We start from the raw sequence: 21883 nt of genomic DNA, 5'->3' as shown, positions 1-21883 counted from the left end.
ATGGCCTCAAATAAATAGCATTGGCTGCACAAAGTGAAAAGGCTTGAATCATTGAATACTTTCAGACAGAAGGGTGGTGGAAATTGCTTGGTCTAACACCCTGCTCTAACTCCAAAAGTTAGATCAAGTTTCCAGGAAACAGAATTTGGCTTCTTTTGGTACTCTATACTCAGCTATCCAGCAGCAGTTTGTAAAGGTCTGTGCATTTTAATAGTTCACATATGAGACAGATGAAGCTAATGACTTTATAGAACAGGATTAGCACAAATGACTCAGTTTTGCCCTGATCTTGCCAAGGCTCCAGATGTGAGGTTCCCTAAATTCCTTGAGAATTCCTGCACTTTTTTTTCTCCTCTGTTGCACTTCTTGTATCTCAAAAAGGTGCTACTGTGCACCGTTACTCACAATTGTGTAAGCTGTCTGAATAACCAAACCAACCATCTCAGTTAAAAGTGAAGTACTGCTTCTTACTGAGAAGATTTTGGAAAAGTTACTTCATCATCCTCACAGAAAAGATTAGTAGATTTTATGATGAACTAACTCAGGATCAATGCTGCAGAAAAGGAGCTGAGAAGGATAGGGAGTGGTATTAGTCCTGGAATGTCACTTAACCATTTTCTGGAGAGAGAAAAAAAAAACCCCAAACATCTCTCTTAAAACAACCTTCCTGTGACACCACCCAGTGAATCTAAACATATGTTATGCTTTGGCTTAATCAAAACCAAAAAGCAGATATAACATTCCCTTCCTGACAAAAGCATTTTAGAGTTACAGCATTTGCTAAACTAAAGAATGAAGTAAAGTCCTACTAAGGACAGATACAAAACACACTTTAAGGTTGCAGTTTTCCAGTATTGTGCAGAAGAATGTTATTTGGATCATATAACTATTGCAATGAAGAATAATAACAGAGTGAAGTAGTAGAGAGAAATGAATAAGTTCAGAGAACTACGTGAGAAAAAAATCTTTCTAAACACATCTGTTAAAACGACACTGAGTTTCTCCTATATTATCACATACATACCCATACACATGAACTATACTAGGGCAATCAGTTAAAAAACATGTTTTTAAAACCAGGAAGACACTATATGACTTCTCACTAGTTTACTGGAGAAAACAAGCAACAAATTTTTTTCCTACCAGAAAGTATATTTTATAATGTTTTAGGGAACGCTAAGTAATCAAGGACAAATCTCTGTCCTTGGAAGAAAAACAGTTACTCTCACACAAGACAGAAAACTGAGCACTATTGGCAAGATAATCCACAATTGTTACATAGTGGATCTTCTCACTGTATAGTGCATAACTTGATAATTTAAGAGCATGCTTTGCTTTACTTACCTTCCCTACTTGTTGAGACTTGTATAGATGTTAGCATCTTTCCTCTTTCTTTCTTGTTCCCAGTACCATGTGTCCCAGCACCCCTACTTCCCTGTCCTTGCCCCATTGTGTAGTCACAAGCAATTCATATAAAAACTATATTGTCTTCAGACCCTACAAATGTTATTAATTTACCAAACACAGAGGTTGTTAGTATGAAAGCTGCCCTTTCCAGGTCTTCACAAGGTCCTTCCGACTTTTAAGAGCAAAGTATTACAATGGGAGGAAAAACATTCTCAGTCACTTGAATGACTGAATAAATGATATTCATTAGGACAACTAAACAATTCACAGTGTTACAGGCAACTCATGGTTTTACTTAAATATATTAAGACTTCATGAACTCAGCTTCCTGCTTAGAGTGTCTGCTTGGAGCTCTTCTTGCAAACAAGCAGTCTTCAGTCATGTTTTGAGTGATAGCTGAATCGATTCATTTGTGCAGTTCCTAGCACTAGTCTTCCAAATAAAAAATAATGTAAAACTTCAATTTAAAAAAAAACCACAATTTTATATTCACTACATTCTCTTTTCTACATTCTCTTTTTTTCTTAGACAAATATAGATGCAAAAGAATTAACAGTTTGACAATTTATAGTAAAAGAAAGGAAAAAAACTGGCTAGTCTGACAGGATTCGAAGGAACTGAAGTATGTAAGTTACATCAATATCAAGTTTTGGAGGAAAGGAAGTAGAAAAAGGCATGAAAAGCAAGAGTATATACCAGGAAAGACCATTTGGAATATCTACTTTTGGAATACTAAAATTTCTTTGACTAAATTATCACATCATTATTATTAACAGAATTCAATATAGACATGCCAAAGTGCAATGTGTACTGCATAAAAATAAGGGATGGGGTTTGCACTGACCTTTTTATTTCCTCATGAAGAAAGACCTGATAATAGCAATTCTTCTCAAGAGAAAATATAAATGTCATCACAAGCAAGTTTAATAGTGGATATGCACACAGTAATTATAATCGAGAATAAAAGAAATTACAGAGAGATCCACTTCCAGAAAATCATTCTTTTCACATTTTTATACTCACTGACACTTGTGTTTACAATTAAAATCACTATTTCAGGGATTTTTTTCAGAAATCATGTCTCTTGGACTTGTCTAATCCCATATGCTGACTGAATTGAATATATTAAACTCAGAAGTCAAAAAAATATTTGGTGGGCCATCAAGCAAAGTGAAAATTTCATAAGCAACTTCAGAATCTAGCTCCTTACAAATTCCTTAAGTTTGATTAGGTACTTTTTAAAACATTACCTATATTTATTGATCAAGAGACTAGATAACAACTTCCACACCTAACAGAAGCATGTCTGAAGATAAAGTTTCATGTTAGCTTGCAACAAAAGTACAGTTTTTGCTCCACATCTAAAAATATTCCTACAGCCTCAAATCTGGCATGTGAAATCAAGGGAATAGGTAGCCTACCTAAATCCATACCTAAATACTTTTTAAAGGAATAAAATATTTTAAGGTACTGCTCCTAATAGGCCTCAACAATGTAAAGGAAACCTTCTGGGGTTTAATGTTCTTCCTACACACTCATCTAATTATTTAGCTGATTAACAAAAAATGTTCCTTTCTCTGTTCCCTCTTAACCACCTAAAAAAGTAGTTGCAATTATGGTACAGAATGCAAATTAGTAGCTCAAAGGGACAAAACAATGATTGTTATTTTGATTCCACGGTTGCATTGTAGGTTCACAGGAATTTGTGCTACAGTTTGGTTGCCTGAATATGTGTGGCATGCGTATAAGTACATTCTTATACATAAACATTAAAAAATATTTATGTATTCACTTTAACTAAAATAAATTTGTTTGTTCTCTCATCCCATAATAGCTCTTAGTTACGTAAATAGTTTAAGTGTTCAACATGACATTTTGTAAACCTTATTATTAACATGATTTGCTAAAATAAATGTGGTGACTATGAAAATCTACATAGACAATATAAATAGCTCTCTAAGTAAATATACCTAGTAATGAAAAATTTAATTAACTAATCTCTACTGAATATCCCTGTACTACGGTGTTATTTGACAATCGTATACAGGGGTTATATTTCTCAGACTTAAATTTCTACGGTATACAGAAAAAAGTCTGTAAATGTCTAGTAAAGTTTCCCATACTCACTGATCAGCAGCAATATTTAAATTTAAAAGCAATTTCTGAAAACTACATATCCCTATTAGTGACAAATGTGCCTTGACATAATATTTACATATATAAAATTCATAAAGAAAGCATCTTGTTTAAACCTCATAATAGCCTTTAATGATATGCAGGGTTAAAGTATTCAAATTTCTAGTCTGATTCCATAAATTACTCAAAAAAGAGATATAAGGCAAGGCATTTCAGCATAGCTCACTTTAGTGAAAGGAAACACAACACAGTTGTTGGCATATTTCCACAAGAAAAGTCTGTCTCCCAGATGCTTCTCTCCTAACTCCTTTAAAAATGTTCTACCAAGACATTTTTGCATTCTCTGTGTTGATCATTAACTGCACGTTGACCAAAAAAAAAAAAAAAACCAACCACATCAGCTTTCACTCTTTTAATATTTTCATGAAAAGTAACAAACCCACACCACTGCTTCTTTTCATTGTTTATGGCCGATGCCATAAAATTAAATTATGTCAACTAGACTAAATCCTTTAATGATGAATGATGAAATAGAGCAATTGTAAAAATATTCTTGATATGATTCACTAGAAAAGAAAAATCTGGTTAAATCCAAAATAAGCAGAAAATTATAGCTACAGTGCTACCTTACTAGCCCTACATGCAACATACTGAAATGCACCTCAGAGACATGAGGTTGGACAGCAGAGATCTGGAAATAGTTCATAAATGAGATTTCTTCCTTTAATTCCTAGTGTTACTCATTGTCGCCTTCAAGATTCAAGGACAGAATTTTAAGAGTCTGCTAAGATAAAACCAGAGTGCTGTAATCTCTTCCTTAAGGATATTGAAAGTTCCCCAAATCTTAAACCAGTTTTCATTAGAACACAAACTCAAGAGTTTTTAGGTGAAGGAAATCAGGATCTGCTAGGAAAAAGATGACTTCAAAAAAGGTCTGAAATACTTCCCGTGCCAACCATCCCCTTTCTGGATGAGAAAACTTTCCTTTTACTATTCTGTCTAATTCAAATCTTAATGATTTGCCAAAAACTTTCCTCAGTCTCTTCTGGCTTCTTAGAAAAACATTCTTCCCTTCATTGCTTAAGCTTATCTGTGTACCTGCACTTCCCTGGAGCATCCTTCTCTCTACTTTAGGGCACAGCAGACTGCTGCATCTTGCTCTCTCTGCCTGGTCCACTGTCTGGGAGCTGTACCCTGCTGATCCTCCTCTCCTAGAAGCAACCAACCTGCTTCTTTCGAATTCCTACCCAGCTGAGGGACCAGCAGCCAAGACAAGAAAACTGGCAGTCTTTTCTTATTTTACCTTCCTTGTATACATGTAAACTAAACTTGACATTCATTGCAAACAGTATAGTAACACACAAGCAAGTCAGGTATACATTTCTACAGCCAACAAAACTCAGGAAGCTCTAGTTAATGAGTAGAATTTTATTTGGCTAATTTCTCCATTTTGAGTGAAGAGTAAATAAAAAGCACACTGAGAAGAAAAGACATACAGAAAGATTTATGCTGATGCCTTTCTTTAGGCTGAAAAATTTAAGAACAAATGTTGTACCTACAGTAACAGAGTGATTAATTCAGCCTTTAAAGCCCACCTTGCTGGGTCTTATTTGAAAATCCAGTTGTATAAATTATGGTTATTTAATAGCTACCTCGTGGAAACCAGAAAAGTTGAGAAGCAATAGCCTGAGGCACCACATAACCTCTGGTTGCTCTTGTTTCTCAAAACACTCTACCCAATGGTTTTAATAGCCTGATATGCAGTTATTCATCACAAATTCAAAAAGTAAAGGTTCCTTGATCTATCTTTATAGTATTCATCACAGTTATACCCCAGCAGTAGAGAAAGGCCAAGAGTTCTACTTTCTAAATAGACATAATAGAATTAACACTTGAAAGTCCTAAACTACAGCAATTCCTCAAATTTATGGTTAAACTCTCTTACACACCAAGACATTTCTTGTTAATTCTTTGCATTAGAATCACCAGACTGCTGCTTAATTAGACACAAACTGTGTTACCAAAAAAACCTACTTTGCTTTCAAAAGAAAAAAACTTTGGGCCTATAATCCATTGAGGACATGCATGCATAAACTTTATTCTCAGTTAACATGACACTAGCTGTCAAAAACAGAGTCAACATCAAAAAGACTATTATACAAGTAAAATTACTTTATGTGATTTTGTCTCACCAGGATAACAAGCTTTTCTGAGACAGGATTCTATCTCTTAATAACAAACAACTTCTGTCATATACTGTTCACATCAGATTGGTTTTAGAAATCAATAGTGTCAAAAGTTGTTTAGTGCTGGTACACAGAAAATAGTATAAAAATGATTGATCAGTACTTGCAATTAAATATCTGACTGAAATAAGTAAATTCCTTTCAATTAATTGTGTGCTAATTAGTTTTTTGAAAGAGTCTTTTAAACATAAAGCATGATTTAAAATACTTCCTTTGTAGATATTAAGTTATGTTTTCTAATTTTGAGTAAATAAGCTTCAAAATGTCAATAGACAATGCAGATTGGGGTGGGGGGACAGCAGGGTCTGACTGGGCTTTACAGTATTTTTCTTTTTCTTAATCTCAGAAATATAGAAATAAAAGTCAGCCTTTGCCAACCCAAGACTTTGATAAACACAGTCTTTCCAACACAAACTCTTTTAATTTGTTTTAACAGTTGTCCACAGCCTCAGGAAGGTCATTTCCATTTTCTGTACCTTTAAACTCTGAAACCTACAAAGTCTGAAACATCTGAAAACTGTGAAGTCTTGCATGCAGCTCAAAGAGGGAAGAATAAATACCTAATATTAATAGCACATATTTTCCATTCACTGTAGATACTGTAATTAACTGCTTTGAATCTCACAGCTGGAGCAGATGCATATTACTCTTTTTTTTTAAGACTACTCTGTAGACAACTGCACCCCAAGTCCAATCACTGAAAATATTCTTCACATGCAAATCATTCAAAACATGAGTATTCAGTTATTATTCCATTTTTATTAGCCTCCACCCTTGCACGTTTGTCAACATTTGTGTGATGGGGGAGCAGGGCTTGAATTGCATCACAGACAGTAGGCTTCCTGACAGCTATGGGCCACCTGTTGTTCACAGAGCACCACTTCATATTCAGTTTATAAGAAACACAGAAAAGCCTGTGAACCTTATTTTCCTTCCTGAAGATTTGCCACTTCCCACGCAATGGGAATCTCATTCTTTTTAGCTATATGAGATTGTCTTACCTCCTCTTCCAACACTGACATCTAACATCAATAGAAAGAAAAATTTCCCTCTTTAGATGTAGGATTACATTAGTTGAAGATAAAGCCACAGCTCCTGCGGGAAACAAAGGCTGTGGTCCAGGTATCAACTTCCTCACCACCTTCTGGATGCAATGTCTTTAAATACAAAAACTTGTCTGGATTCGTAACTCATGTCTTATGATTATTTAATACTAGTTGAAGGACATTCCAAGGTATACGTAAATCCTGTAAGTGTAATGCCTCAAAACCCAGAGAATTCAGATAGAGCTCAATTTCATCCTAGCAGTTAGGATTCAGCAATACAGAGTTAAAAGGTTATTTTTCAATGATTTCTATGTCTGGCATATAGTCAAAGACACTTAGTAGACCCCAAATCCCAGTGATCAAGTCAACAAAACCATACATCACAGACAGAAAAACAATCTTTACCATTTCCTGACACGAAAAGGTAGTATACATCTGCTTTTCACTGCTGTTGTATTATTTTTATTACTTTTGATTCACAGCAAACTCAGTTAGCCCTGTAGCACTTCCTTCTCCTTATTCTGGGATTCCACTGATTAGCGAGATAATATGGGCAAAAATACTCCATATATAAAAAAAATAACGGAATGAATGACTAAACAAGTGAAAAATATTAAACTCTTAACAACACTGAAATCCAACCTTTGAAAGGTTTTGAAGAATTACCTATCTTCACTGCTTTAAAAGGAAAAAAATCCCTTGCTGTATTATTGATTCTGAAAGATTACGGAAATTATTCAAAACACTTTCAGTAATTACTTTGGAAACTCATCTTTATTACTATCCTAAACAATGCTGATCTTGCATCCAGTGTTATCAGCTTCAAAAATTCCAGACCCTGCTTATACTTTATACTTCGAAATCACTTCATTTATTAATTAAAAGCACTTAAAATTATTTCTGTGGAAAAAGTAAAAAATAAAAACCTGATAGCACATCAGCATTGTATAAAACTTCTGTGGACAAGAAATAAAGAATTCCCTAAGTACTTGCGGCAAATAACAAATGCAAATGTGCATCTGCTGGCTTAAGCCTACTGTTCTCTTTTACAATGACCAGTTAACAGCTTCATTTTATCTTACTGGTTTTAGGAACTGATTATACAGCTATAATCCACAGCTGAGACTGATACCAAATGCTATGTTGGGCCCACATACCCCAACTGTGGTGTATTGAAAACTCTAAAATAAGCAGAGGTCTCCTGGAAAAGGAGGCATTTTTATTAACACAGCACTGTGAAATCTTCACTTCTGGTGCCAAAAAATCAATATATCTGATGCTACATTTTGAGAACACAAATATTTGCTATGTTCATGAATGACAGATCAAACTTACACTCAAACTCCACTACAAACTTCCTTCTTGCCAAGAAGAGGTAAATTAGAGATCATATTCTCTCCTAAACACCACTAAGTTAAAAATTCTATGTGTCTAGATAGCTTTACACACACATAAAGTTATTTAATATTACAGTTTTAGAAGTTATTATACATTACAGCTTATAATATCTAACTGTGGACTGCAAAATTTTATAGACTAAGGTAAAAAGTAAATATCTAATTAAGTAAAAATGGGCCTTGATAGACAGTATTTTTAATTTTGCTTAACTAAGTTTTCCTCCACAGTTGTTTTTTTTCTAAACAAAAGGACATAAGCTTAGCTTGTTGAAGACTGTAAAAAGATTCCTTTTCCTGAAGAATCATGCAAGGACAGCTTGATAAGTTGAGAAATCTTTGGCAGTTCTGTTGTTATTTACTCTACCTAAATAACCACTGTAAAATACTGAGAACCAGGAAAATGATGCTTCTATGGTAAACATGAGTTGGTTTGTGCTGGTAAAGAAAAAAGATTGACTTAACAGATTAAAATTAATTTTCCCACCTCTCTGTACCCACTCCAACTATTAACTCGCTCCTGCCAGAAGACTGTATCTGAATCTGAATGTCACTGAAATTATTCTAATTGGCTAATACACTGTTACTATCCTGCACATTGGTTTGAAGCTATCCAGCTCCTGCCTGGAAAATTCATCTACACTCTCTCCAGCCAGAAGCAGGGATAAAAAAAAAAAATAGCTAAGCAATGAGATAGCTAGAGAATACAGTATCAATCAGTCCTAATTACTGCAACAGTTCTCAAAAACTCTCAGTTTTCAAAACTGTGCAAAAATTTCCATGTCCTCTTTTGACTTCAAGGAGCCTTTATTCCAATACCAAAGCAAATATTACCAAATGGTCTGCACAATGAACTGGCTTAATTTGCTTCTGAAATACTGATACAGAAATTAGTGGAGAGCCACAGAAATGCAAAATCTTACTTGAGAAATTGCAAACTATAGCCAAATAAATAATAACAAGGTACAATGAGCTATGTGCCTGAAATTCAACATTTATAAAGCTAGAGAATCTGTCAAAACAGGGGGTCAGAAGCTTCTAACATGAAAATGCTCTGAGGATAAAAACAAAGTCAAGACTAATTTTTTCTGCCTCTTCACAGGGATCTGGCATATTTGCCTTCTGCCTTCCAGAGCTTAGCATAGCTTTGTGGGTGTACAAATAATTCCTTTTTTTCTGTTCTCTTAACAGACATTCAGAATCCCTTATTTGTTCTGTGTTGTTAAGTCAAGTAACAGCAGGAATGATGCTCCACCCTCTGACTATGAAAGGAAGCGAGTAATTCACTTACCTGGAAAAATGGAAAGGACAGCAAACTAGTCTAATTAAGGCAGATGAGACCAAACTGGAGAGTGCCTTTCTACCCTCTGTAGACGAATAGCTATACAAAAACCAAGGTCTACTCCTGTGAGGTTGTCAACTAGTATTTCATCTAATACTGTTCAATATCACTATGTATTAAGAAGAGAAAGACTTCTCTAAGGTATCAGAGCCGTAAGTTTTCAATTTCATTTAAGCAAATGATTTTTAAAACACACTTATGAAAGAGGAAAAGATGCTTTAATCATCTAAAATATATTGCAAACTTATTCTTTATTTTCACTTGGTTATGACAACACACGACAGCTCTACTGTACAAGGTAAGATGGTCCTTCCAGAAGAGATTACAATTAAAATAAATGAGATGGAGAAGGCATGAGATAAAGATAATCCATGCTTGAGAACACAAGAATGAAGCACTAACTAAAAACTGCAACTAGATTTCTTGAATAACAGAAGAGATATCCTTTCTTTGTGACAGCTCTTCTGTTACATTTCAGATTTATTAGTCACATTAGGAGACAGTTCCTGGAAAACTGACATAAAAATTGGATACAAGTGAAAATATTCAAAATCCTGGTAAAATCACACTAAGGCAGACCTCCAAAGACAGAGGTCAAAATAAAAAACTTGAAGCATATATTAACTGTTGGTCCTCTACCAAAAACGTCTATGTTACTGCTCCAGTTCTACTTATTGTTTGAGATTCAAAAGAACAGGTAAGGTAAGTGAAGCTTGGAAAAGTAATTTATCGCAGGACACATCTAGAGTTTCTTTAACAAAAGCATAAGCAAGTATACAAGTCCACTTTCTTTAAGAACCTGAGCATTCAAAAAGCTCTGCAATAAGGTTCAGCTGTATTCTCTAGTTGTAAGATTAAGCCCTGTAATATAGTTTCTATATTCACTGCAGAAGTTTTCAGCATATGTGGTACGCCGCACCCCATTTCAGCAAAATATGTATTCTGTGCTGAAGCGGTCCAGGTACAATTGAGAGAAATTGAAGCAAAAAAACCCCAACTATTAAAGAATTGAGTGCAGCTATAATTTTACAATTTTTTAATAAGCACTTTCACCAGTCACTCATGTTGCTGCTCATTTGGTTCATTGAAATGACCTTAAAATGAAAACCAAGGCATCCTATACAATGATATTTTCTCCTAAGGTCGAAATAGTCAATCCAACTGATACAGAAAGTTAGACAGCATCACATGACATGACCAATTTTTCCTCTCAAGTTATTGCTGATAATTGACTGCCCCAAACAACAAGGAGACATGTGCAGAACATTATTTAATACAAAGTGGCTATTAACTGTCAAATTACTTTAAAGTATTATTTGTTAACTAACAGTAACTGAAAAATTTATTAATTCATAGGGTTTTAAAATATATTCAAGAATGATCACCTTTCTCCTAATACTTGAATGTTTATAATCTACTTCAAGAACTTTTGCCAAGCTATTTTTTTGTCTGTTTTGTCATCTGGTAGGTACACTTGGATATTTAGAGACACAACATTTGACCACATCAGAAAGTCCCCAGTAAAAAGTTTTTGTGTAATCACAATCATGACGGAAGATATTAAACAAATCAATGCCAAACCTCATGTTGCTTTATTTACAGTTCATCTTCAGAGCCTTTTCAAATCAACATACTGCTTTTTTGAAGTGTTTTTTTGCATCATGTATTAGGCAGTAGCTGATAATATATGGTGTGATAGGAAACTTTTGCTTAATACAAGTGCCAAAATGAATAAAGAAAAAAAAAATCAGAGGCAAGTTTGTGGAAAAGTTGTAAGACAAGTTAATTTTGTAATTTAAAAAAAAAAAAAAAGTGTACCAAAGAAAGTTAATGATCCAAAAGTCCCCTAAGACCACTTTTACACATTCTGCACTATTTTGATGCTCCTGCTAAAGAAAACTGAACTGTTCTCACTCAGACATGGTTGAAGACACTTTTTTTTTCAATGTCATAGCAAAACTCACAAACTGAAAGTATCTTATTCATCAGGTTACTTTACTAGCTTACTTTCAGCCACTCAGAGTTATCAAACCAGAAACAGAGAAGACAAAACGATCACAAGTCACAAAGTAAAAAATTTCAACAATACCTTTAACTTCTTCATAAATGCTATCATCTACTGGCTCATTGCTCACTTGTCCAACATCGTCATATTCTTCTTCCTCCTCAGGAATAGTATTAGATTCCATATCTATGTAACAGTAGTTCAAAAAGTTAATATTTACTAGGAAAGAATGCCTAAGTAGAAATTTATGCAAACTGAAAACACAACTCTCCTATGACCTAGTGCTTGCAACATATTCCCAGATGGGAATGTGGTATCTCCTTCTCTAGAGACATTCAAAACCCACCTGGACAAGTTCCTGTGTGACCTATTCTAGGTGGTTGTGCTTTGGCAGGGGGGTTGGACTAGATGATCTTTTGAGGTCCCCTTCAGCCGTTAAGATTCTGTGATTCTGTGAAAGCTTTCAAGCTAAATAATATTCTATAGAGAAAAGTAGGTATCTTGCAAAAGGAGAACAGACAAATAAAAGCTACAATATGGCTGAAAACTGGGACTTGCTATTCAACACTTGGAATACTATATGTACAAACATGACATGTTAACGGCAAGAACTACCATCACTAAGCAGTACTGGCAACAAAGGCTGCTCCTGTACTGGCTGGCTTACCTTGAATTACAAATTTGACTTGCTGCACCCATTCCTCTGCTTCTTTGGGAGTGGCAGCTGTAAACTATTAAACATGTATTAATAACTACTAGCAGTAATGACAAAAACACAACTAGAATTTCATTATCAATAAAAAGAGTGACTGTAGCATTCTCGTCACTTCCTCAAGAAACCATTAGTAATTCTTTTCATGTCTTGTGGTACTTTTCTTGCAAGGATGCTTCTTATAATGTACAGCTAATTTTGACAAATTTACGTAATTGAAGGAGAGGATGATGGATTTGAAACTCTGATCAGCAGCTGGCAGCTGTGCAGAAAAAAGCTGCTTCTCTTCATCAATGTCAAAGCCAGAACTGATGAACAAAATTTGCCCTTGACAATTAGAAGACACCCATGAATTTCTTTAGACTGCTGGGTACAGTTTTCTTAAAAGTGTTCTTGTCAGACTCCAACACGCTACCTGACAGCTTAATTAACTGGCTTTCAACTGCAATCTCAGATATTTAAAACTTATTAAACTTACATTCCATACTGATGTCTAGCTGATAGATCTCTGAATTGCATAGCTGATATGTGTCTTTATGTAGATTTTCCTTGCAAAGCCATGACCAATACAATATGTATTTAACACTGATATATATTAACAGGTTTTTTTGCTATTTAATTCATTCAAGAAATCACAGACACACTATATAATAGATATTAAAATGCTAACATTGACATGACCGATAGAGAAAGATGATAGATTTCCTTGCTCTTGTCTAAAAAGATAATATTTTAACACATACATACATATTTTAAATTAGACTTTTTTCCTAATGTATGAATATACAATATAAGCAAGCCATGGTTTCCTTTTTTCATTAAGATGTCAGTGAAAGTTGTTTTACTGAAATGTTAATTCAGTGACTGGAATTGTAACGGCTTTATCAATTTAATTTCAAGTCAACGTTAAAAAGTCCAACCTGATAAATGCGCTTATCAGGAGCCGAGATTTCAAAACAGCAATCTTTCTTTGCATCCTTCCGAAGGCTATTATTCATTCTGATGGTGTAGCCCTCCAAGGCAAATTCACCTTTCTGCTGTTTGTCTGTCGGAGATAAAAAACAAAGTTAGAGCTTCATTTACAACACTGAACGTAAGAGGCTCAGCAGGTTATCGTTTATTCAGATTTTGGCTTCTATTTCATGAATTTTACAAAGAACATAGAGGTTTTTAGCAAAATGATTAAGTGATGTTTCTGGAGATAAAGCTTTATTTTAAAGGAAGATGTATGCAAAAGTGCATTTTTTTCTGTAGGATGCCTAAGAAATTCCACAGGGCAATGTTTGCAGATGGTGGTCTTATTTACATGTTATGACACCTGTATCTAGGGAAAGGCAAGAACTGGAACCTGCGAGACACGTTTCCTATAAATCAGTGTCTCAGTAAACCAATGGGAAAACCTGTCTAGATACTTCCTAGACTAACCACTTCAACTCACAAAATGAACTTCAAACCCCATTTTAAGCAATTGGAAAAGCTTCTTTTCACATTCTCCCACCCACTCCCAGATGTGCCTTTTTTCCACATGGCATAAATACAGAATGAATTTTGTTATAAATTCAGGTGTGTGTTCCAAAAGTATTTCTCTCAACACAGCAGACGTTTAATTAGTTAATAAAAGTACTGAGCCCTACCACAGTTTATTACTTAGAGCCATGTGGTTGTTTTAAAGACAATTCTACTTTTCAAAGGTTCTGGTTTATAAAACTATCACTTAGAACAGGCCTGAGTTTAAATATACTGGATGTTTGTCAAGTGGCACCTGTGCACTTCTTCTGAGCTCTTGAGACCAAACTCCACATCTGATTTTATGTGCTCTGGCATGTTTTGGTGTTTATTAAAAACAAACAAAAAAAGCAGAAGTAATTCAGTTTTGCAATTTCTGTAGATCACAGTGCAGCATTCAAGTGAAGATAGGCATCACCAGTCACATTTTGCTCAGGCAAAGAAAGAACAAAGTGTATTTGAAAATGAAAGAAAATTACATTCAGTGTGGGATTTTTCCACTGTAAAGCATTAATTGTCAGGCAAAGTTTCTTCAGTAAAACTTAGGTGCAATTCAAGCACCCATTGCTCATGTTTGTCAATAAAAGGAAAAAGCTTCTATGGCAGATAAACCAAGAAAAAGTACAACTTTCAACAGAATTTTGTCATCTTTATGGACATTTACTAGGAAAACAATTTTTTTTCCACTCCTGAGAAGGCAAAAATCGGCTAAAACAACAACATGAACATCAATGGACATAAAGGCAGTCACCATACAAGTACTCTTGCTAGTAATCTTGCATGCACATAGACACAAATTCTTTGTCGTTACACCTTTTTATGAACATTCACTCAGGGCAAGTAAATACTAAATAACACAATTATATGAGAAAATCCAGGGCACTCTGTTTTCTCTTCTACTCCTTTCCCTCACAGTAAGTTTTATTGCATCTTAAATACACACTAATGATACAGCACTAATATTTTATATTTCTTCAATCCACCAAGACAGGTATTAGAAATAACAACTTGCAATGGGTTAACTAAGTCCTCTTTTAATGAAATTCATTTCTGCCTGGAAATTTTATTGTTCCCTCACTTGCAACCTCAGGGAGAAGATGAAGTAAAACACATTAATTTCTCACTCTCCCATCCTGGAGGTTTATCAAAATGCACAAAAACGGGAGCATATAGAAAGAGTAAACAAAAACTAGGTTCAAAAGGTAAAAACATTTTGTCAAGATAAAAATGAAGCAAATCTTCAAATTTTTTTTCTTGGATTATTTGAGACTGCTTCTCTGTGATGTGGAAGATCCCTTTTATGGTAATACAGAGCTCGCTTCAGATGATCTCAGTACTGGTACTCATTCTTTCGAAGACCACTTACTGTTAAAACACAAAGATGCTGTTTTTATTGTCTATATGGCCTTTGTCTTATCTCTCTGAACACGCTCTTCCAGCGCTAATGAAAATTACCTGTATGCACTACCAAAATAAAAAAATATATCCTTTCCTATTAAAGCCTTTCCCTGACCTTTATAGCAATAAACTAGTCACAGTATCGCTACTTTTGCTTCTAATTGCCTGTACATTAAAGTACCTCTGATTAAAGTCCATCCTAGGAATCTGTATATGCTGCAAATGTGCACCATGAGGAAATTTTAAGACAATGAGACACTTCACAGCCCTGACCCAGGACCCATTAAAGTCGAAACACTCTTAAATACGCATTCATATGCCCTGTGGCAGCAAGCCAGAGATAAGACCTGAATGTTTACTAGGAAACTATGTCCTGAGAAATTATTTCACAAACACCAAATGGCAGGACACAGGTCAGCTATACCTCAGTTGCACGCTCTGATGGTGACAAGCAATGGAGGTCTACGATTCCCAGTTGCTCTAGCAACTATCTTTCCAGGTAGGACTGGACACTAACCCCATTACCTGACCACTGTGGAGCAAAACATGACCCATGGTAGCCTTTTGGCCAGGCACAGTAGTTGGGTACAGGCTTGAAGGCAGGGCCATCCTGTGATCATCAGACTCAACAATCATCTTGACTTCATTTATCACCAAAGGCTTGCAGCTAAATATGTGTGCAGACAGACTTAAGCCTTTAGTTTAAAGCTGTCCTGTGAAGTTGGTGCCACAGTGATTTCTGTGAACTCTCACATTTAAAGTTCTATTGTTTATATCGGAAATATTTTCTGGAGACTGCGTTAAGAAGAGTTAAACAGTTTTTGATGCTTAAAACTTTGAAGACTTAAAGATTTTACTTGGAGACAAAATTAAATATTTGGGTTTTACGATGGGAAGCTTAAAAGCAGCTTCAGGAAGTACATTTACATTATAGAATTTCACTTTCATTCGGAACTCCCAAATCAGAACAGGAGTTTTGCCTAAGCAGGAATACAGCAGCATATTTAGGAGGAACTAGGGATAGACACGCAGGTGGAACACACTCCTCTGAAGAACAATAACATTCTTCCTGCCTCTTATTTTCTCAAGATAGGGCTTTGCAATTCAACACTGGCAAACCCTTAAACTGTTCCAGAACAACATAGAACAGAATTGCAAAAAGTATAACATTATCAGTCTTGTAAAAACAAAATGAGGACTGCAAACACCATCAAGCAAAAAAGGATCACAAACACCATCAAGCATAGGTTGTTCTACAATGAAGTCAAATCTCACATCAGAATAAGCTGTCCTTTGCTTTCATCTCCTTCTCATCCTGCTTCTCCCTTCTCCTCATATCAGGCACACAACTGAAAAACTAATATGAGCCTGTGTAGATCATTTTGCATAAGGATTTTAGAATTGTAAAAAGCTATTATAACAGAGTGGAGAGTCAGGCACTAAGTATTAAAGTCAAAACTAGTACATAGATATTTGAGAAAAACAAACATGGGTGCTATATTTAAAATAGAAAAAGAAAATCTGAATGAAATTTCAGAGCCACTATAAATATTTTTCTTACATACAAACTCAATTTATCCTAAAAACAGTGAAATGTTGTTAACAACAGAAACAGAGCCAATATTCTATTAGTAAAAAGTCTCAAGAGAAGCAAGAAAAAGGGGTTTGAAGTAACCTTGCATAACTGAGTCCATGGGAACTTTTAAAACAAAGAAGGGTAAACCTTCAGTGGGGTCTTGAAATGATTGGGTTGTAAATTTGAGGCCTAAGGCGATGTGGCCCATATTATTAGCACATGTAAAAAGAATTAGTGCATGCTGAAGAACAGAGAGGCTAGTTAGAAAGGAAACAAGTTACAGAGAAAGGTATAAGAAACAAAGGCAAATAGATTTTCATGAGTGATAAAGTATTTATAGATGCTATTAGAAAGTATAATTTAATTCTCTTCATCTTGAAATTAGGAGCCTGTGACATCTTACGGTTTACATGGCTTCATGCTAAATGTAGTTTCATATACTCTTCCATATGCAGGACGTCTGCTTTCTAAAAATAGTGTCAGTATCTCCAAAATTACAATTCCTTTTCCAGTTTTTTGAACAGTTCTTTCCAAAAGCATGCTCGGGATCTCTTCCCTTTTAGACAGCAGATCTAAAATATAATTGACTTTTTTTCTTTAATCTAATCCTCCAAGAAATGCCAATTTACAAAATTAAGAGGCAACGACTGAAAGTCACCAGTTTTTTAAATTCAGACTTCGAAAGGTACACCTTCCACTAATAATGCATTATTTTAAAAAATAACTGTTGTGTACAAGTAAAGTGAATGTAAACATTCTCAAAGCAGAAGATTCAGTACTCATTAGATAGATGTCTTTGATTGCCATCACCCGACTACAAAGCCCTATTGAACATGCACAATTCATGAAGATTTCAATTATGGATTCTGTCAAAAGTAAAGTCCAAACTAAACAAGGATTTTTGTCTTTCCTAAGCAGTTGTTCAGAGAGGAAGGACTACAAGAAGGAGGTCTATAGCTAAGAGAAAAATTTTATTTCAACAGCTTTGCATTAGACTTCTATATCTTTCCTCATCCCTAGAAGGAGAAATTTGCACACTAAGCACATGGCAGAAATTCCAGCAGCCTGGTTACGTGACTAACTAGGACAGAATTGCAAATGCAATTCTAACTAGGCTTCCTTCTCCCTTAGTATCATTCAGTCACCAAGCCCTTCAGAAAAAACAAAACACAAAATAAACCACATCCCCTCTTTTGCACAAAAACTAGTAGTTCATCCATTGGCCTGGCCATCACTATCTTGCTATTCATAGAAATCCAGAATTTTCATGTCCATTATAATTTTTTTTTTAATAAAGATTTTTCTAAAAGCGTATAAATTATTTTCATCTTCAGTATCATACTACTGGCAGGCAGGCAGATAGCATTTTCAAGTTATAAAAATGAAAATAAATTTTTAGTGTCCGTTAACAGGGGAAAAAATTACCATGATAGTATCAATTACTGTCTTGCTAAACATTTAGCTGATCTCTCCAGTTTGCTGAGACAGAAGGGCATATACAATTATGGCCTAGTGAGGAAAAAAGTCATGAAGCTATTAATTCATTCATTTATAAAGCAACAAATTGGCTTTCCTTCTACACATGCACTTTAAGGCCATACCACCTAGGTGTCCGATTACACATAAACAGCCAGAGATTATGTGGAAAAAGTGATAAGCAAACAGGGTACCCAGGTCAGGAGTCACCTGCACGGAAGCAAAGAAAAAGAAAGGATTATGGAACATTTATTGAAGGAAAGATTATGAAACGGAGGATCATGCAAGCTTCTGGAAATCCAAGACATCTCTGACACTTGAACACACTTCTTTGCAATGTTGTGGGCTATGTGCTGGCAACTGGTTTCATAGCAGAAGCACAAATACACATGCACTTCCTGCGAAACCTCTCTGACATTCAATTGGGTCAAAACTTTAAGACTTCTTCCTCCAGCTACTCCATAAATCATTTATCAAGGGGAAAAAGAAAAAAAGTAGGTGATTGGCTTACACCTGTCTATATTGCAAGGATAAATAACACTGTTTCACTATCCAATGCTGCACCAAATGTACAACAAAACAGAAAAGGAAACAAGGAAGCAAGACTTTCATTAGCCTGTAGCCATCACAACTGTTAAAAAGTTGCTTTTAATCTCTTAAATGAAACCACACACATACACAAACCCATGGTCAATTACTGCATTTTCACAGGCTTTAGGTATTACTGTATTTTCTTGGAACAGGCCTCAGATTTTGCATCATTCCACTCTGAATTAATAATTCTGAAACTTTTCCTTACATATGTTTGTGAGCTCTATACACTTCCATATTTCTGCTTGTTTTCCCAATGTAAAAAGGAGAAAAAAAAATTAAGTGTTTTAGAAGCAACAAATCTATACAAACTAATGAAAAGACTTTTATAGCCTCACATCTATCATTGAGTTATATTAACACTGATATTTAATTGTGAAAATCAAATCTTAGTCAACAAAATGGAACACTGCACCAGACAAAATATCCTTCACATATTATTTGTCTATGTCCCTAGTTTTAAAAACATACACAACACCAAACAAGACAAGCAAGACCTGGAAATCCCTGCTGCCTGTCTGCATTAAATCCCCCAAGACATAGGTACCAGCACTGCATTACCCATTAAAAGCAATGCAGGCATCAGGACTGAGCACATACAGAATCCCCATCTCTCTTTGAACCAGGTTCACATCGATGAGAGGGAATTTTCCTGTTGTCTGCATCAGCCCTGAAACCTGTCAGAAACCAGGGCCCAGCTGATACAACGCATCTGTAAACACCATAAGCTTAGGGCAGACTAACATCATTTAGAGACACCATCCCAGTCACACAGAAGGTGGTAGCAATTTAGCTGAAGCCACCAAATGCACATCTCACCACTTTTCTACTGTCAGTAAGAACACACATTGATTTTCTATGTAGTCCAAGTTACCTGGTACAGTATCAAGAGTCACAGAAAATAAGGGCCCCAATACGACAGCATACTGTGGCAAGTACCATTGCTGGTCATAGTACTGGGAGAGAAAACTGACTAAATCACAGATCTCCTCAGGATTGTCTCCTCACATACCTCATCCATGATGACAGTCTCATAAACACCATGATAAACAGCAGCATGTAGGTTCACAATCATCAGGACGACAGCTTAGTTTCAACAGCAAACCACTTTGCTGTGGAACTATCATAGTCACTAGTAGCCAGTTTCCACACAGTCATGGTAATTTCCTTCTGCACTGGAAGGGGCACCTTTATGTATCGTGGCATCGGAAGGCTGAAGAAACTATCTCTGACCAGTTTGGAAAAAAGTTTTCTTCTTCAAAGGCAAGTTCTGGAGTGATTGTTGGTCATCCCAGATCCACAAGATGAAATTATTCCACCATGCTATGCTAGTTTTTTCTGCACCAACAGCATCACTCACGTGGAGGTTGGGCAGATATTCATGCATCTGATTTGTTTGCATCTGCGTATGCTTATACAATTCCCATGGATTACATGTCTCTTCTATATCATTAGATTACGGACAGCTAGGAGGATCCTTCTCAAACAATCTGCAGCCTACAAAAGCTATAAATGTCTATAAATCCATAAAGGCAAGAGATCTCACATTATATCACAGTCAATTCCTAACATTACACTAGCTGCTGAGTGCTAGGGAATGTGCTTCCATGTATTTTAACTTTCAGCATATGTATTAGAACAGCACAGCCTTAACAGTCAAGTTTTTGCAAAAGGATATTAAAACAAAAAAGGATGGAAAAAATGGACAGGTGGGCAGTTTTCTTGCCTTAATCCAAGGATCACATTCTAGAAAGCCCAATTAATCTCAGCGTAGACACAAAAAAATAATAAAAATGCAAAGTTTATTGTTTTAAAAAAAATAGTAAATGAAAACACAAAGATTTAAAGAGCTAACAATACATTCTGACAAAAAAATTGTGATTTTTTTTTTTAAGTACTAGGCAATGTACTACTATATATAAACAAATAGCACAAGATAATTTTACAGAGAAATAAATGAATCATCACTGACAAATCAGTGTCAGGCCACACTTCCTCAAAATTTTTAAATAAAATAATTTATGTTTTTGAAGCTTGACTGATCTACAAGTCCCAAGGAAAGAGTAAAGAGAAGAGAAATATAACAGATATGCTAACAGAACTCTGGAAACAGAGTATGTTGGAGTAAGAGGAAAACCAGACTTATAACAGACCCTTATTTTATGTCTTTTGTTTTTAAAGACAGGACGAGTTCCAATGAGTCAGCATATTGAGGAACAAAACAAACTAGACCAAATTAAATTAGTCTTTGAATAAAACAACACAAAATAACTACCTGCAATAATCTCAAAAGTCACACAAACATAAGCAGAAGAAAAAAAGCTTCAATGGAAAGTTTGCCCAGGAATAAGTATTTGGGAGTGGGAAAAGACATAATTGTATTCAAATATATTTCTGTATCATTTGTTTTACCCTTAAATATCAAATACACTTGGCACACAATTTCAAGTGTTTTATTTCACTGTTGAATTTTAAGATTCAAAGTGATATCTGCCAGATTCGTTCTAAACTGGCCATTAAAAGTTAAAAGTCACCTTCAGAAGCTAGCTTTAGTCTCCACAACTGGTTTTTAGTTAAATGTATAACTTCATTTCTAGCTTTTTCAGAACATATGCTATTTAGAAAGAAACATGGAACACCACTATCTGGTTTTTACACTAACATTTTCCTGGATAGAATAATCTTTAAAGAATTATAAACGTGTTATTGCAAGAGGGTGTTTTAAAATCAAATTCCTATTCGGACAGAACATTTTATATCAAGTAAATGAATTGAGTACCAGCATAATATCACACCTAGTATCTAGCTTTAATTGGTGCAAATTATTTTTGCAAGTAACTTAATCTTTTTAGAAAATAAGCACATGATGTAAATATTCTGAAGAATATTTTTCAAATTCACAGCACCGTTTGAAGAATTACTTATTCTTTTAAAAGAAGTTTTGCCTTCTTAAAATGACCTTAGATTTGCAGTTACCATCTCCACTAAAGGTTTCATACTCTTCCATGCATTAAAAGATCATTTTTAAAGATTATCGTAATTATTATA

The 21883-nt window shown here is 35.1% G+C and overlaps 1 protein-coding gene across 3 annotated transcripts in view; it reads right to left on the bottom strand.

Moving 5' to 3' along the window:
- The window catches only part of SKAP2 (src kinase associated phosphoprotein 2), a 116368-nt gene that overhangs the window by 22791 nt on the left and 71694 nt on the right, over window positions 1–21883 (bottom strand). For all 3 annotated transcript variants that reach the window (XM_061996495.1, XM_061996497.1, XM_061996498.1), the window contains 3 exons: window positions 13209–13333; window positions 12244–12307; window positions 11661–11762 (listed from right to left, as the gene is read on the bottom strand). In XM_061996495.1, the coding sequence (XP_061852479.1) occupies window positions 11661–11762; window positions 12244–12307; window positions 13209–13333 (291 nt within the window). The remainder of the gene's footprint in view (window positions 1–11660; window positions 11763–12243; window positions 12308–13208; window positions 13334–21883) is intronic.

The sequence above is a fragment of the Colius striatus genome, chromosome 5 (genome assembly GCF_028858725.1).
Source record: "Colius striatus isolate bColStr4 chromosome 5, bColStr4.1.hap1, whole genome shotgun sequence".
NCBI lineage: Eukaryota > Metazoa > Chordata > Aves > Coliiformes > Coliidae > Colius > Colius striatus.
This window is presented reverse-complemented; position numbering and strand designations above follow the sequence as displayed.